The sequence below is a fragment of the Elgaria multicarinata genome, chromosome 1, assembly GCF_023053635.1.
Source record: "Elgaria multicarinata webbii isolate HBS135686 ecotype San Diego chromosome 1, rElgMul1.1.pri, whole genome shotgun sequence".
Lineage (NCBI taxonomy): Eukaryota > Metazoa > Chordata > Lepidosauria > Squamata > Anguidae > Elgaria > Elgaria multicarinata.
Genome location: NC_086171.1, coordinates 203,073,040 through 203,090,777, shown reverse-complemented (window position 1 = coordinate 203,090,777; position 17,738 = coordinate 203,073,040). Strand labels below are relative to the sequence as shown.

Genomic DNA, 17,738 nt, shown 5'->3' with positions numbered 1-17,738 from the left:
TAAGAAGATGGAGGATGAGGCTATCAATGGCTAGTAGTCCTAATGGCCATATGCTACCTGCAGTATCAGAGGCACTATGCCTGTGTACACCTGTTGCTGGGGAACATGGGCAGGAGGGTGCTGTTTCACCCATGTCCTGCTAGTGGGTTTCCAGTGAGGAGCTGGTTGGCCAGTGTGTGAACATAATGCTGGACTAGAAGAACCCCTGGTCTGATCCAGCAGGGCTCTTCTTACATCCTCTTACCTACCCAAGAAGGTGCAACTCTCAGCCTCCCATAACAGCCTTCCCTCAACCTAGTGCTTTCCAAATATGTCGGACTACAACTCCCATCACTCTCAGCCTGATGGCCAAGAAAAACAGGAGTTGCGGTCTAATATTACTGGAGGGCACCAGATTGGGGGAGACTGGCAGGCTGCCCTCTAGCGAAAGTTCCACAACTCAGGGCGATACGGTCCAATGACACGGAGCTCAGGTGAGGTCGGCACCATTCCCAGCTGGGGGGGGGGGGGGCAGCTCAGTAACATCATCCCTAATAAAGGGGAGCGGAGTGAAGGGAAAGCTCCTGGCCGCCTAAAGACTCGGGGAGACATTGGTTTTCATTCTTACGTGCGCTGAAGGTTGGGATGAAGGGAGGGGGGGTTCTCTCTAGATCCGCGTCACTGCCCATCCCCCCCTCAAATATAAACATGGTACGGTCCACCCTAGCCCACTGTGAGGTTAACGGACGTCGCGGGGCAGCGAGGCTCCCCTCAAGCCTCAAAAGCGCTAAAGATGGCGGTGGGCGGCTGAGCGGCAAGGACCTCTCGCTGCGCCTGCGCGGAGCCCAACACCAGCGCGTGGCACCGCCGCCGCCGCCGCCGCCGCCCCATCCCCGGAGCCTCCCGGATCATCATGGCTTTGGCGCTGCGAGGTCAGCGGGCCGTGGCGATCCTGCACTTCCTCTGCTTCCTCTGGGCGGTTTTCGCCTTGACCCAGAATTTAGGGGTGCCCAAACCGGTCCGCAAAGAGCAGGACAACACCTACGGGGGACCCTGGAAACACCTGACCTTCCTTAACCAGGTGGTAACTGCCGAGAGGGGAGAGAAGGGGGGGCGGAGGGGGGAGGAGAAAGAAGGGCGCCTGCGCAAAAGAGATTCTGCCTCATAGGAGGGGCCTTTGGGAGGGGGAGCCAATGGAAACGCAGATAGGCAAGCGGGAGAAGGGGAGCGTTGAGGTGCCCTTCCTGAGGTAATTTTAGTAGCCTGCTAAACCCCACACAAGGAGGGTCGTGTTTGGATCCGACAAAGGGTCCATCTAGTCCAGCATTCTGTTCACACAGTGGCCAGCATCAAACTGTCCACCACAACCTCAATATCGGCTATTGGGCGGTATAAAAATGTAATAAATAAATAATAAATAAATAAATAAATATATAAGATCTCTCTCTTGGTCAGTCACTACTACCTCATATCCCATCACCTTATATTGAAGTTGAGTTGTTTTTTGCCCCATTTTGTATCACTTGTGTTCATTGAACTGCATTTGCCATTTTGATGCCAATTCTCCCAGTTTGGAGATCCTCACAATCCTGTTTTATTTTAATCACCCTGAATAATTTGGTGTCATTGGCAAATTTGGTCACTTCACTGCTCACTCCTAATTCCAGACAGTTAAAAAAGTATTGGTCTCAATAAAGATCCCACAGGGCCCCACTGTTTACATCCCTCCATTGGGGGAATTTACCATTTATTCCTTTCTGTTCTTTAACCACTTACTGATCCATAAGAAGACCATTTCTCTATTCCATAACTGTTAAGTTTGCTCAGAAGTTTTTGATGAGGGCCTTTGTTTACTTGGACTTCCAAAAGGGTTTTGACGAATATCCACCAGATCATCCGTGTCTACCTGTTTACTCTCAAACAAGTCTAAAAATTTAGTGAGAAAAGATCTTTGTGGAAGCCATGTTGATTCTTTTTCTCCAGAGCATGCCTTTCTATATGCTTATTAATTTTATCTTTAATAATGCTTTCAACCAATTTACCCAGAACAGGTGTTAAGTAATTGGCCTGCAATTTCCTGGATTTCTTTTTAAAGATTGGTATTACATTGGCTGTTCTCCAGTCCTGTGGTATAAAGGCTGGTCATAGGGACATGTTAAATATTTATGTTAGAAGATCAGCAATTTCATTCTTGAGAACTCTAAGGTAGATACCATCTAAACCCGGTGATTTATTAACTTTCAATTTGTCAATTGAAAGTTATTTATGGTATGTTTTAATATTGTAATATGTGTTTTAATATTGTAATCTAATGTTGTGAACTGCTGAGAGAGTCTATTATAATCAACAGCATAGAAAAGTTACAAATAAATAAATAAGGTTGAGAACTTCATCTTTTGCCTCAGTTCCTCAGACTGATAGAATCTGTGAAAACATATCCAGATCAGAACAAACCAGTAATATGAAGTTTCAGATCCTTTTCTTTGTTAGGAAATTAATACAGGAAAAAGAATGTGTATTTGTAATCCAGATTATGTAATTATATAACTCCTTTTTGTAATTCTGTAGGTTCTACAGACAATACTTTATTCATTGTGTGTCCTAATGGATGCTGTAGCTCTGTGCATCCCTTCCCAAGAGAAGTGTGTGTCCTGTTTACTGCGGCCTATCAGAGATTTTATCTTCTCTGCATATGTTTTCCCCGTTGGCTTAGTAAGTAATTACTATATCCATCATCATTCAAATAATTACTTCTATAGATTTGTCCAAATGAAACTGGCAAAATGGGATAAGGTATTTTAGATGTTGTTCCTTCTCTTTGGGATCGGGTTACTTTAAGGACCTTCAGCCACATGACCAGCACGTAACACAAGATCTGTGCCAGAGTTCCTGGTTGTGTACCTGCCAGAAATATCAGTTAGGTTGACGGGTACAAGTAACTGGGCCTTGTTATTGCTGGGCCCACAGTTTTTGGAACTCCCTTCTAATTAATATTTGCTTGACCCCTTCAGCCCAGTCTTTAACAGGGCCTCAGTATTAGGGTGACCATATTTTGGAAACCAAAAAGGAGGACAACATGGTCGACTCCCAAGGGGGCGTGTCCAGTACCAAGGGGGCGTGCCCACCCGAACATAGCCTTGGTCACATGTCTGATTTTACAGCCCACATTTAAGACAAATCTGTTCTACATAACATCTTAATGTTAAAATCACTGAAATAAGGAACAAGTGAGAGATTCAATGTATCTGAAATTAACTTCACTCACTCCTACTTTTGTAGGTTTTGCTGTACTTTGAAGCTTTTGCTATACTCTGTGCGTTACATTCTCCCCTTCCCTCAAATATCTTTTCTGACTGTATCTTCACTCATTGCAAGCTGCTGTTGTTGTTAACAGGGTTTGCTACTGGCCCCAGATCTGTTTCAAATTTGGTATGGCTAAAGCTCTACCTAAAAGCTATCATGGTGCCAACTTTCAGCTCTTTATCTTTAAAAATGACAGTTTAAAAAATAATTTTAAAACCTCATTTTTAAAAAAATTCTTAAAAAATCAATGGATGAACGGATCTGTTTCAAATTTGGTGTGGCTAAAGCTCTACCTAAATACTATCATGGTACAAAGTTTTATCTCTTTAACTTTAAAAATGACGATTTTAAAAATAATATTAAAACCTCAATTTTTAAAAAATTCCTAAAAAATTAATGGATGAAAAGATCTGTTTCAAATTTGGTGTGGCTAAAGCTCTACCTAAATCCTTTCATGGTGCAAAGTTTCATCTCTTTATCTTTTAAAAATGACAATTTTAAAAATAATAATTTTAAAACCTCAATTTTTAAAAAATTCCTAAAAAATCAATGGATGAACGGATCTGTTTAAAATTTGGTGTGACTAAAGCCCTTCCTAGGAGCTAACATTGTGCCAAGTTTCATGTCTTTATCTTAAAAAATGATGAAGTTATAAGCATTTTTGTTAATTCCCATTAGAGCTGCTCTTTGGGGGAAATCCGGATTTCCCCTCCCCCTCCCGGATATGCCATGAAAAACCCGGGCAAATCCGGTCATATGGTCACCCTACTCAGTATCAGTTAGTACCCGTTGGGGTGGGGGGGGAGGGTATGGAGAGCAGAGCAGCTAACTGTAGGCAGAGGCAAAGGGTCAGTAGTCAATGCAATAAGTCATTGCACAGAAAAGGAAAACTAATGTGAATTAACTTTGAAATCCATCCACACAATAATACACAAAACACTCTTTTGAACCTACATTTTCTGCTCTAGAAACAACCCAGATGAAAAGAGAAACTAAAGTAATGGACTTCAAGATCATTTCAATTAAAACCGAAGCTTTGTATCTCTCACTTATGCTCTCTCTTTCTGCTGGTATTGCTCATTGAGGAGAAAGTGAAAAAAGAGCAAAAGGCCATTATTGTTCTCTGTGCAGATGTAACTGATAAAAAAAGTTTAGACTACGACCATTGGCTATGGATGTCTCACATTTATTAATTAATTTATTTATTTGCTTTATTTTTATCCCACTTCTCAAGACAATTATTGTCTCCCAAAGCCTTGCCATTAGGTTTACAATCTAAAATGACAAGACAGAAGGGAAGGGGGGTCTAGGGGAAAGGAAGCAGAGGGAGGTCAGTTTTTCAAGGCCCAGGCAAGGTGATGAGCTATAAGAAGGCATTTACAGCACCATGTACATTGATGGTGCTATATAAATAATAATAATAATAATAATAATAATAATAATAATAATAATAATAATAACAATAATAATAAAAAATACACTTCAGGCGAGGCTGATTTTCCCTTGATGATCTTGCTTGAATAGTTGGAGCCGAATGCTCGTTGGCAGGGTGGAGAGTAACATTATAAGCATTCCCAGATGCCGCCTGAGCTGGGACAGGAGGCTTTCACTTATGAAACTCATTAAGAGCCAAGCTAGATTTGATTTTAATTGCTGTTAATATTTACATATTATTTACTGTTCTATAAATAGCAGCAGAGAAGCCTGAGAAAACTTGGGACCATGGGGGATGAGATAGTTCAACACTTTCTCTTCCTGCCATGGTTCTGACAAAAAAATGCTTTTTCAAAGCTGCTACTTTGATTTCAAGGGAAGCTTCCACTGGTGCCAAAAGAGACTTTTCTTGAACTACAATATTTGTTGGCACAGTGAAGGGAGAAGACTTAACAGTTCGTCATTCCGCAGAGTCCCAAGGCTACTCAGACTTCCCTGCGGCTCCTATGTACATAACAAAAAATGTACATTAATTAATTTCATTCAAGCAATTAATATTGTGTCTAATTTGAGCTTTCAAAGTAAAAGGTTTAATATATAAAAACATACGAAGTGCCATGCTGGATCAGACCAGGGGTCCATCTAGTTGAATAGTATCTAGTGTTACTTGGTCCTGAATAAAAGGATTTGTTATAAAGGCAAAGTTTTTATTCATTTATCAGGGGAAATAAAGAAAACAATATCCTGTAGCCACAAAAATTAAATGGGCTGTTTGTAAAAAAGAAAGGAAAAGATTAATAAAAAATATTTTGAAATAAAAAATATTAAAATGCCAATAATTATCATTTGTGTGAGAGTCTCATTAATGTTCAAATGTTTTTATCAACAGTTTGTAGCTGTTGCTTTCTGGGGCCTGTATGCATATGATAGAGAGCTAGTGTATCCTAGAGAGCTGGATGATATTAATCCAAGTTGGCTTAATCATTCTATGGTAAGTGTTTGATTCTTAGAATGCATGTTGTTTGTTCATTCATTATTTGTTCCTTTTGATGCATGTTTGTTCCTTTTGATGCATGTTGTTTGTTCATTCATTATTTATCTGATCATAAAATAGGTATTCTGCAAGTTTGGTCTATGGGCCAATTGAAACATCGCGCTAAACTGTTACATACATAAACCTTGAAGAGTATCAAGTTCATGTGCTTCCCCCTTCCTCCTGTGATGCATGCCAGAAGAGGAGATTGAAAGAACCACTTCCAATTTTAAATTAAATCAAGGCTTTTAAGGAGGATGAGAAGAGCGATGGATTCTACTGCTTCCCCTACCACACCCCTGCCAGGAAGGCCAATAATTCTATTTGTAGGTGAGGGCTGGAGCTGCTGCCCAGCAGCTCTTGCCTTGTGCCGCAGCCACACACGGAGCTCACAAGAGTTAGCTGGACCTCTTGTGATAGTTGGAGCACAAGGCAGGAGGAGCAGTGGCTGCACAAGCAGGAGGAAACCTGAAAGAGAGAGAGGCTGTGTGTCTTCTCTCCTTCCTCTGCCATCTTCTCTCCTTCCTGCTTCCTCTGCCGCAGTCCAGAAGGACGGAGGGGAAAGGGGGGAGAATTGCAGTGCCCCCAGGCCCTCTCTGGCTGAAGAGGATTCTTCAACATCTTTCTGCATCCAGCTTCAGGTTTGCAACAGTGCAGGAGTGCTAAAACAATGCCCCTGCTTATTTTTGGTAAATATGATGCCCCCTTTTTTCCAAGTAAATATCATGCAAGCTGTTATTTTCCCAGGTGTGTGTGTGTGTGTGTGTGTGTGTGTGTGTGTGTGTTGGGCCACCTTAAAAGCAGAGTTGCAACACAATCCTAAGTATGTCTACTCAGAAGTAAGCCCCACTGCGAAAAATAGGACTTAATCTGAGGTAAATGTGCATAGAATTTCAGCCTGAAAAAGAGGGTAGAAAAAAGGAAGGAGAAGGGGATAAAGACGAAGCCATTGCAGAAATAGAATAGACAACTATGGGCCTTTTAACTCACAGCTAAACATACATAGAGTGCCTCTTCAGTCATGGGTAACTGCAGTTCAGTCCCAATCAAATAATAACTACAGCGAACTGGCTTTTTCCATGGGAAAACTCTGAACATGGTGACAGATACTTTTTTAAAATTTTTCATTAATACATATATTACCCTTTCCTATAACAAAATGGTCTTATTCCTAAGTAAGTGTGTTCAGCATCAGGGCAGCAGAGGGAAATCCTATTTTATTCTTTTAGTTATGTGAGTGTGACATGAATTAAAGGCACAATCCTATGCATGTTTAAACAGAAAAAAATCCTACAACTCCAAGAATCCCCTAGCCAACATCACTAGCTGGAGCATGCTGAGAGTTGCACCACTTTTTTTCTTTCCAAACATGCATAGGATTGCACCTTAAGTGGATTTAAAATGTGAAACTCAGCACATGTGTGCAATCTTTTTTTAAAACATATTATTACTCTAGCATCAGGAATATAGCAGTTATACAGTGTGGAAAGTATACTGTGCTTTCCCCTCCTCCGCTCCAATCAGGGCCTTAGGTGCACACCCTAATGAAATGAGCTGTGCATGCCTATGTGTGGTTGAGTTCTGAGGGGTCAGAGAGTTTACTATCCTACCTTCAGCCTTGTTTGGGCCACTACTCTGGTGGAGTTTTTCAAGTGGTGCAGAAATGCTGATAAAAATCTATGCTGGCATAACTGTGGAGATGTATTTCAAGTTCTACCATTTCCTATAGCCTACTCCCCCACCTAAACTAGCATAATATGGAGATAGGAATGTGTCCTAAACATTTAGAATCATGCTAAAGATGTGGTTTTTTTTAGGGATTTAGCATACAGCTACTTATCTCTTATAGCAGTTCCCATTCATATATGTAACGTCTTTGTAAAATAGCATTATAACTTCACAGATAGAGAAGCCTAAGCATTAGGGGAAAGAATCACATTCACAAATAGTTTCCTGGAGATAAACATGGAATGGAAGTAGAAAAATGCAATATTGTACAACCACTGAAACTAGTATAACAAATAATAAAACTAACTTGGTTTTCATTCTCTATGTGCTTCCAGCTCTGACACTTGTGTATGGTTTTGATTTTTAGCATACTACCATCCTACCACTGCTTTTCATAGAGCTGGTTATATGTACACATAAGTATCCTCATAGGCTGAAAGGAGTTTTGGGTCTTTTCTTTTTCGCAGCAACATACGTCTCATGGTAAGTATTCAGTCTTTTTCCAAAAATACTTGTGGAATATAAAATGTTTGTACTCGGTTTGCTTGGATATGATTCTTCTCTTTATGTTAGCTTTTAATTTTTTAATAAAAGCAGGGAAAGCATATGTGTACATATTAAGAACTATAAGAAGAGCCCTGCTAGATCAGACAAAAGACCTATCTATCTAGTTCAGCATTCTGCTCCAACAGTGGCCACTGAAATGCCCATGGGAAGCCCACAAGTAACAGCATCTTCCAACTGTTTTACCAAGCAATTAGCCTACAGAGGCATATTGCATCTGATATTGGATGGTAATATAGAATCATAGAATAGCAGAGTTGGAAGGGGCCTACTAGGCCATCGAGTCCAACCCCCTGCTCAGTGCAAGAATCCACCCTAAAGCATCCCTGACAGATGGTTGTCAAGCTGCCTCTTGAAGGCCTCTAGTGTGGGAGAGCCCACAACCTCCCTAGGTAACTGATTCCATTGTCCTACTGCTCTAACAGTCAGGAAGTTTTTCCTGATGTCCAGCCAAGATCTGGCTTCCTTTAACTTGACCCCATGATTCCGTGTCCTGCACTATGGGAGGATCGAGAAGAGATCCTGGCCCTCCTCTGTGTGACAACCTTTTAAGTATTTGAAGAGTGCTATCATGTCTCCCACAAGCTTCTCTTCTCCAGGCTAAACATGCCCAGTTCTCTCAGTCTCTCTTCATAGGGCTTTGTTTCCAGACCCCTGATCATCCTGGTTGCCCTCCTCTGAACACGCTCCAGCTTGTCTGCGTCCTTGAATTGTGGAGCCCAGAACTGGACGCAATACTCTAGATGAGGCCTAACCAGGGCCGAATAGATAGGAACCAGTACCTCACGTGATTTGGAAGCTATTCTTCTATTAATGCAGCCCAAAATAGCATTTGCCTTTCTTGCAGCCATATCGCACTGTTGGCTCATATTCAGCTTGCAATCTACAACAATTCCAAGATCCTTCTCGTTTGTAGTATTGCTGAGCCAAGTATCCCCATCTTGTAACTGTGCCTTTGGTTTCTATTTCCTAAATGTAGAACTTGGCATTTATCCCTATTAAATTTCATTCTGTTGTTTTCAGCCCAGCACTCCAGCCTATCAAGATCACTTTGAAGTTTGTTTCTGTCTTCCAGGGTATTAGCTATCCCGCCCAATTTTGTGTCATCTGCAAATTTGATCAGCGTTCCCTGCACCTCCTCATCCAAATCATTAATAAAAATGTTGAAGAGCACATATATAGTTACCATGATTAGTAACCTTTGGTAGTCTTATCTTCCATGATTTTTTTTATTACATTTATATCCTGCCTTTTTTTCCTCTAAGAAACTCAAGGCGGCATACATAATCCCCCTCTTCCTCCTGTCTTAGCCTTACAACAACCTTGTGAGGTAGGTTGGGCTGAAAGTCTGTGGCTGGCCCAAAGTCACCCAGTGAGCTTCCATGGCTGAGTGGGGACTAGAATCCAGATCTCCCGACTCCCAATTGAAAACTCTAGCCACTATACTACACTGGCTCTTTAAAAAGGGATTGGAATTTGTCCAATCCCTTTTTAAAGCCATCCAAGTTGGTGGCCATCACTACATCTTGTGATATTGAATTGTGCAGTTTAACTATGTGCTATGTGAAGAAGTAGTTCCTTTTATCTGTCCTGGTTATTTGTCCCGATTCTCCTACTATTTAGCTTCATTGGATGACCCCAGATTCTGCTATTATATGAGAGGGGAAAAATTCCACTTCCTTCATAACATGCATAATTTTATACACTTTTATCTTTTCTCCCCCCTTTCTTGCTTTTTTTTCTAAACTAACCAGCCCCAAATATTGTAGCCTTTCCTTATCGGGGAGTTGCTCCAGTTCTTTGATCAATTTGGTTGCCCTTTTCTGCACATGGAAGCATATTTGCAATAACTTCTTTGAACTAATCTATATATATAAAATGCCAAGGCAATACATGGCACACAGGAATGTGTGGTACGCTGGAGGTTCAGAATTATGAGAAGAACTTTGTGTTGCTAAGCAATGGGATATATAAACACAGCTGGGAATGGGGGGAGGAATGGTGGCATTGAAACATCATTGCCGAAGTGTTTCACACGGAGGTCCCACAGGTCGGCAGGCAAGCTGGAAGGGAGGAGGGGCAGAGAGGAGGGTAGGCTTCGGCTATTGGGCAGTATAAAAATGTAATAAATAAATAAATAGATAGCTTGCTGGGACATGCGGAGGCCTGTCGTAAGTCCCACAGGCTGATGAGCGGCCAGGGAGGGAGTGTGATGTTTTACTGTTTTGTTATTTATCTATGATATAAATGTTACAGCAGTATGATAATGGAACCAATTCCCTAGGGAGGTTGTGGGCTCTTCCACACTAGAGGCATTCAAGAGGCAGCTGGACAACCATCTGTCAAGTATGGATCAGGGGTCTGGAAACAAAGTCTTATGACGAGAGGCTGAAGGAACTGGGCATGTTTAGCCTTGGGAAGACTGAGGGGAGTCATGATAGTACTCTTCAAATTTTTGAAAGGTTGTCACACAAAGGAGGGCCAGGATCTCTTCTTGATCATCCCAGAATGCAGGACACAGAATAATGGGCTCAAGTTACAGGAAGCCAGATTCTGGCTGGCCATCAGGAAAAACGTCCTGACTGTTACAGCAGTATGATAATGGAACCAATTCCCTAGGGAGGTTGTGGGTTCTTCCACACTAGAGGCATTCAAGAGGCAGCTGGACAACCATCTGTCAAGTATGCTTTAAGGTGGATTCCTGTACTGAGCAGGGGGTTGGACTCGATGGCCTAATAGGTCCCTTCCAACTCTTATGATTCCATAATTTTCCAGGTGCCCATGAAAAAGCTGGAAAAGTATGATACTGAGTAATGATAGTCTGCTTGAGTTTAGCTAGTTCAACTAAATATTATACAAACAATGCATATTGTTCAAACATAACTTCTGTCATTAATATAAACATGGTCCCATGATTTAGCCACTTTTATGTCCTATTGATTTACATCAGTGGGGCTTTCAATTGATTTACTCTGTGGATCGCTTCCTGCTTTTTAATGAAATCCAAAGTTACCTAATACTTATAGCTTTTTATTTGTATTTACCAGCAAACCTAGAATGGTATTTCCATGTGACTTGAGAAATAAAAGCAATCAGCTAACATTTGTTTATAATTTATGGCTTCTTATAGCTCATGATGATTATGATCTTCCTTTGTTTATAGGATAATATGGGTATACCACACATCTGGAATTTGGGCATATCCAGTTTTAGAAGTGCTTAGTCCAAATGGAATGGTGGTATTTTTCTTTGTTTCCTTCAGTATAATGGTAACCTTCTACTTCGCTGGGGAACAACTAACAAAATGGTTGTGGGGTAAGTAAATCAGACATATTTTTTTTGTATTTTTAGTGTCCTGGCTGGACTTTTCCAATATTCAATCTATTAGTGAGCAGATAAGACATTGTTTCCTCAAGAAAATGCTTTTTACTAGTAATAATGTTGGATGCAGTATTTTCCCTCTTGGGTTCACCTTTGCACTGAGGGGTTTCCTATTGGTATTCAGCTGAGCCCTCCTCTTCACCAAAAGGCTCTCAGGCAAGTATGCTGCCACTGTACTGGACACTCTGTAACAGTCTGACCCTCCCACACCATACATAATTATCTAGCCAAGGTTCACATCGCTAGGTAACTGTATGTGAGGTCATGTAGGACCCCACATTATCATGAATAGTTGAGCGTACTGCAGTGGTCTTTACACAACATCAGCACACCCAGCTGAGGGCTGGAGATAGGGGAGAGCTCAATAGAACACCTGTGGGAATCCCCTTCATGGGTATGGAGCGTCATGTAGGAAGGCTCTGCATGCATACATACCTTATTTTTGTTTTATCATGTTGTTGTGTTGTGCCAAGTAGTCTAAAACTCATTATATTCCTTTTCCTCCTCCAGCAAAACGTAAAAAGGTCACCTAGAAAGGATCCTGGAAAAGGCATAAGGACATAAAAAGTGCAAGCTCGTTTATGGAACAGAGTGCAACTTTAATCAAGATAAAAGCATTAATTGCAACTGGTTCTTGAGTACATGGAAAATAGCATTTTCTCAGTATCATCGTTTAGAGTAAAAGTAAAAAGAGAGAAATGGTACAAAACCAGAATAATGCTTCTAACAAAATTAACTGCTATTGTGTATAGGAAAATTCTGTGTGAGAGTGTGTGTGTGTGTGTGTGTGTGTGTGTGTGTGTTTGTGTTTATATATGATAAATGATTATGTGCACATGCAGGTTAATCATGCAGATCACTCAACAAAATTTCCAGTTTATTGGAATAAGAGTACATCAAATAATATTGTGAAAGTGTGAAGTATTTCAAATGTATTTATGCTTCTTCCATCTCCTTTTTTAATCTTAAAAATTGAAACATGCACAAAAAACTAATATTTTGAGGGAAAATACAGCATCTGCCCTGCTGGCAGGAATGGGCCACTAGGAACACATCACTTTAGTGCTGCAGAGTCTATACAGGATTCCTACCAACCTACAAGCTTTGGTAGAGATTTTGGTCTGTGAAGTTCCAACTGGGTAAAGCCCCTGCTGTTTGGGTAGAGCCCCTGCTGTACATCAGGCTTGAGCAATAACAACACCTCTCATTTCTGGGGAGGGGGGCAGAATTTGACAAAGACCATACCTGAACATTTTCAGGAAGCCATGCATAACTATTTCATTTGGGATGACTTTCAGTTAAAAGGTTAAAACAAATATGGCTCTGTCATTTGGTGAACGGGGTTAAGGGAGGGAATTGGAGGTTTTAAATTTGTTGCATTTTAAAATGTATTGTTCCTCTACCTGTGTCCGTGGACAATACCAAAATTAAAATTAAAATAAATGACAAATCTTGGACAATAAACACAGGCTAGAATCCTAAATGTTCCCATTCATGAATCAATGGTAGCCATGCAGGAATCTATACTTTCCCTCTATTTCTACTAGCTTCTGTCAGGGAGGTGATTTGTTACAAGATCCTATGGAATAATCCATTGTTTTTCTTTTTGGTGAAGGCTATGCAACCTTTTCCTCAGAACTAATCAAGGGTGAGATTTTAAAATCTCAAGCTTCAGCAAATATTTGTATTATTTTCATCTTGGAACTTTGGAAACAAGATGCTCATTAACCAATTCCTTGGATGCCAATATGTAGGGTTTTCCTATAGTTTGTTTCTTGTGGGGGTAAGAGGGAAGTGCTTGTTTCTGTTCTCTGCAAAGCCACATTTTTACATTTCAGTTTTCATTTCATCTATTTTATTCCGTGATTTTAAATATACACCTCTTGAATATTGAAACACTTTTCCACGTTTTATTCATTTATTTATTTTATAGAGTAGTCATAATCTATTGGCTGTTAATAGTATGTTGTCCATGTACAAACAACTTTATTTACTAAGAGTAAATCAGCCAAAAAGCCTCCTAGAATAGCCTATAAAATTAATAATAAAGTCCCTGCCTTCAGACTTACAATCTAAAAGACACAAAGAGAAAAAAAGGGAATTATTTATTTACGTATTTGTTTATTTTCCATACTGCCCAGTAGCTGAAGCTCTATGGATGGTTCACAAAAATTAAAACCGTAAGTACAGCATAAAATACAATATGAAAGCTTAAAACCACAATAAAAAAGTACAACTAGAATAAAAGCAAGCAGCAATGCAGAGATTTAAAATATAGATTCAAAATAGCAGAGTTAAAAGACTAGGGTAGTAAATTGCTAAAATACTGGGAAAATAAAAGGGTATTCACCTGGCCAGACAAACTTCTCCTGGAAGCTCATTCCACAGCTGTGATGCCACAGCAGAAAAGGCCCTCCTGGTGGCCACCCGTCTCGCTTTCTTTGGCAGGGGCTCACGGAGAAAGACCCCTGAAGGTAATCTTAGAGTCCGGGCAGGTACATATGAGAGGAGGCATTCCTTCAGATAACCTCGCCCCAAGCCATTTAGGGCTTTTGAATGTTAATACCAGCACTTTGAATCAGGCCCAGATATGGACAGGAAGCTAATGCAGCTGGAAAAGTATTGGTATAATGTGGACTTGTTGGCCAGTCCCCATTAACAATCTTGATGCCTGGTTTTGGATTGGGAGGGAGGTGATAAAAACCCAACACTCAATTGGTTCGCTGACTGATGGATGAGGCCAGAGCCTACAGCTGAAGAGAACTGAATTAAAGACCCACTAATTGTAGTAGAGGATTAAACTAGCTAACTGAAAAGGTAGAGCAGAATGCAGATGTGGCCAGTGCTCTCTTCTTACCTGTGTTAGATTGTGCACCATTTCCAAACATTTCAGTTTATATTTCCCATTGTAAAATCTGATTGTTTTTCACAGCAGAACTAAAATATCTTCTAGGCAGATGCAGTCTATAAATCAAGTATTTTCTGGCTGGCCGTATTTATATGTAAGTGCCATTGATCTGAACCAGTACCTTAGGGTGAATATTGCATATATTACCATCAAAATGTATATGATAGTAGTAGCTTGAAGAAATGTTGCCACAATTGCAGAAATCTTGGCATGTGTGCCACCTAGGTGGAAGAAGCAGCTCATATAAATGCTCTCCCACATGAGTACATCTCGGCAAAGAACCTGACCCACAGCCTGAAGGAGATGATCCTATAGGGACCAGTAGCCTTGGCCCCAAAGTGAAGCACTTTAAAGCCATTGATTTCAAAAGGAGAACATATGCACTTGCAACTGTTCTGCTGAAACCATTTGGACTTAAACTTCTTAATCTAGGGCTGGATCATTCCCATTACTTCACTATATTAACCAAATCATAGGTAACATTTCTGAAAAAATAAGAATAGCATAAGAATCTCATCTTTAATGTTCTTGTCACTGACACATTCCTCAAATGAAAGCCACATTGTCCCTAAGCATTTACATTGGGGCATTCTGCCTTCAACCCTTTTATATTGCATGGCTGTGTTAGCTCAGCATCAGGTTATTGACACCATGCTAACAATTTCATACAGCTGTTGACAGTGATGGGCTTACCGTGAAGTATCATGAAGTGCTGGGTTTGGGCAGTATATTCCAGTAGGAGTGCTATTTTCGTACGCTGGAGGAGGGTGTCCTAGTTTGGGATGCTCCCACTCCAGAAGAGAAGACTGAATTTGCATAAAGTTGAACTCCTCTGACATGTCTGGGAGAGCGCCTCCCAGTTTTGGGTCTGCCTAGCTTCAGAAAGCAGGGCATCAGTGGAGACCTGCCTGTAAACAACTTTTATACATGAAATGACCGTCTTGTCTCTGTTCTGCCTTTTGTCTGGGAAGTCTCCCAGTATCAGTCTGGGCTATGCAGTCCCTTAGACAAGAAGACAGCCTCACGCTGCCTATTGATATCTCAGAAGACCTGTCAGAGGATTGGGGAAGGCGCAAGTTGGGGAGCATCTCTCAGACATCTGGTCCCATGCGAGAGAGCACTGCCTGTACAAGTGACGAGTGGTCTGCTGCTTCAAAGGACCCTTCTGAGTCCCAGGATGGCTGCAAAGGTGGGCTTGACGTTCCATGTAGGGTATCTCAACTAGAAAGGGTCTTTGCGTCATTCATAAGGACTATGTTGTTCTATGCACAGAGCCTAAATTTGTACCCAAAGTGAATAACTTGTACCATCTATCTCAAAAACTAATTTTACCTTTTTGTCCCAACCCTCAAGCACCGAAAGAGGAAGAATTTATGTAGGGTGATCAAAATATCTTTGGCCCATAATAAAGACTTCATATTGTCTGATTTTTTGTTTTGTTTCCACCCAGCCAGTATGGGAAGAAAGCTTTTCTGGCAACACTTTCAAAGCCTGCATTTCCCTGTGCTATAGGGATTTGGTTTCTGCTATATCTTACAGCTCATTCCACAAGGAGCCAGCCACCATGGCTGCATTCAGCACAAATGCTTCCTTGATCGACATTTGTCAAGTGGCAATTTCCTCAGTTGTCCACCATTACAAACAATACTTTTGCTTCTGCTGAAGCGTCCGGTGGTGGGGGTCTGCAGCTGGTGGTCTCTACTTAAACTGAATAGCAGCAAGAGGCCCGCCCTATGAAAGTACCACTCTGTATATCCCAGACTAGGATATCCTCTGTAGGAAAATGGAACGCTGGACTTACCACAAGGTTCCGTTTCTACAGTGGATAGAAGGTATCCGAACCACCCATTTAAGATTATGCCTTTCTCCTGAAAGGGAAAAATTGTTTCAGTTCTTTGACCATTTTTATTCAGGTTGTTTCCAGGGCCAGTGCTACCATAGAGGCCACTCAGGCGGCCGCCTAGAGCGCCAAGCTAAGAGGGGCGCCAGGCGCAGCATTCACGCGCGTTGGCTGTGAGCCGGCCCGAGGATTCAGCTGGGCCTGGGTGGGCGAGATGGAGTGAAGCCAGGGACGCTGGGGTGGGGGGGTGGCTCCACATTCGGACTTCCCGAACGCTCCCGGAAGCTCAAACGTGGAGCCCACCCCACCCCAGCGTCCCTGGCTTCATTTTGGCTGGGCGGGCGCAGGGCGCCATCTCGTCAGCATGAGGGCAACGCGAGGCATGGGCAGGGCTCAGTTCGCTTGCTATCGCAAGCGTCTGGGCCTCCAGCACCCCCTCCCCAGTGCTGAAGAGGAGGGGGAAGAAGCAAGCAGCAAGCACCAGGAGATGGAGAAGAAGAAAGAGAAGAAGCAAGTAAGGTAAGACTGAGGGGAGGTGAGAGAGAGAGAATGTATGGGTGAATGGGGTGCATGGTGTCTTTGAGTGAATGCATGTGTTCATGCGTGTTTATTTGGAGTGAGTGATGCTGAGTGTGTGTGTGCGCGCGTGCGTGTGAGCTGGGGGGGGATGATTTGGAGGTGATATTCCTATTAATGTATTTTAGACCCATAGACGTTCCTTTCCAATTTGTTTGCTATAATTGGCATGACATATTTCTTGCACTTTAAAATAAATTTAGCAGTTTCAAGTTTTCTGCTTCTTATTTTTTCCAGGAAATATATGTTCTTAAAAATTAAAGTTGGCATTTTTTTGGGGGGGGGGGGGGGGAATGAAAGTAGCTCACCTTGCCTAGGGCACAAAATAGTCTGGCACCGGCCCTGGTTGTTTCGAGCTTGGACTCACGGGGAGTACCTTTCTCTTCCTCTACTGTTACTGTTCTAGCTGGGTTTTTCCCCTTCAAACTGTTTGATGATAATATTTTTGCCTTTTGAGCTATTTTATTTACGAAACTGGGAGATGCTCTCCCACACAGGAAAGGTGACTTCAACTTTATGCAAATCTGGTCCTTCTGGAGGCCAAGTGGGAGGAGGAACCCCAACTAGGATACCCTCCATCCACTGTAGAAAAGGATAAGTCCAAAGTTTCCTTTTCCTGTCACTCTCCTCCATCTTTGTTTGTTGGTTAAAAAGAAAAAGTTCCAGTCCTGAACAGAAGCTCATGTTGACATTTTGCTTCAGGTGCAAATATGTCCAAGGCAATAGGGGCTCTTGCTATTCATCCTAAGTGTACATTTGCTACTGTAGGAATACTTAAGACCACTCTCAGAAATGTGATTATGGGATGAACAAGAACATCCATTGTTACAATCTAAATGTTTTCATATACCACACAGTTCTGAGAAGGTATATTATGACTCATTATTGAGAGAATGAATCATTAAGAGAGAGCTGCACAATGAAAAGATTATCTTGCCCTGCTTGTTAGTTAGAAAGGTTATTTATTACAGCCCTTTACCATCTATCTATAT

At 41.6% G+C, this 17,738-nt stretch overlaps 1 protein-coding gene across 1 annotated transcript; it reads left to right on the top strand.

Annotated features, from left to right (window-relative positions):
* The first annotated feature begins 892 nt into the window (after positions 1–892).
* LOC134394884 (androgen-induced gene 1 protein-like) lies at positions 893–11,982 on the top strand. Its single transcript, XM_063120697.1, has 6 exons — positions 893–1,060; positions 2,548–2,691; positions 5,606–5,707; positions 7,845–7,960; positions 11,205–11,356; positions 11,933–11,982. Exons 1-6 carry the CDS (start codon positions 893–895, stop codon positions 11,953–11,955), a joined length of 705 nt encoding a protein of 234 aa, XP_062976767.1. The 3' UTR covers positions 11,956–11,982.
* Positions 11,983–17,738: the final 5,756 nt, after the last annotated feature.

Excerpts from the sequence above, each read along its gene's own strand:
- LOC134394884 (XM_063120697.1), top strand. The coding sequence starts at position 893 with ATGGCTTTGGCGCTGCGAGGTCAGCGGGCCGTGGCGATCCTGCACTTC. Across the intron at positions 5,708-7,844 it reads GTTGGCTTAATCATTCTATG|CATACTACCATCCTACCACT; the intron begins GTAAGTGTTTGA and ends TTTGATTTTTAG. Across the intron at positions 11,357-11,932 it reads ACTAACAAAATGGTTGTGGG|CAAAACGTAAAAAGGTCACC; the intron begins GTAAGTAAATCA and ends TTCCTCCTCCAG.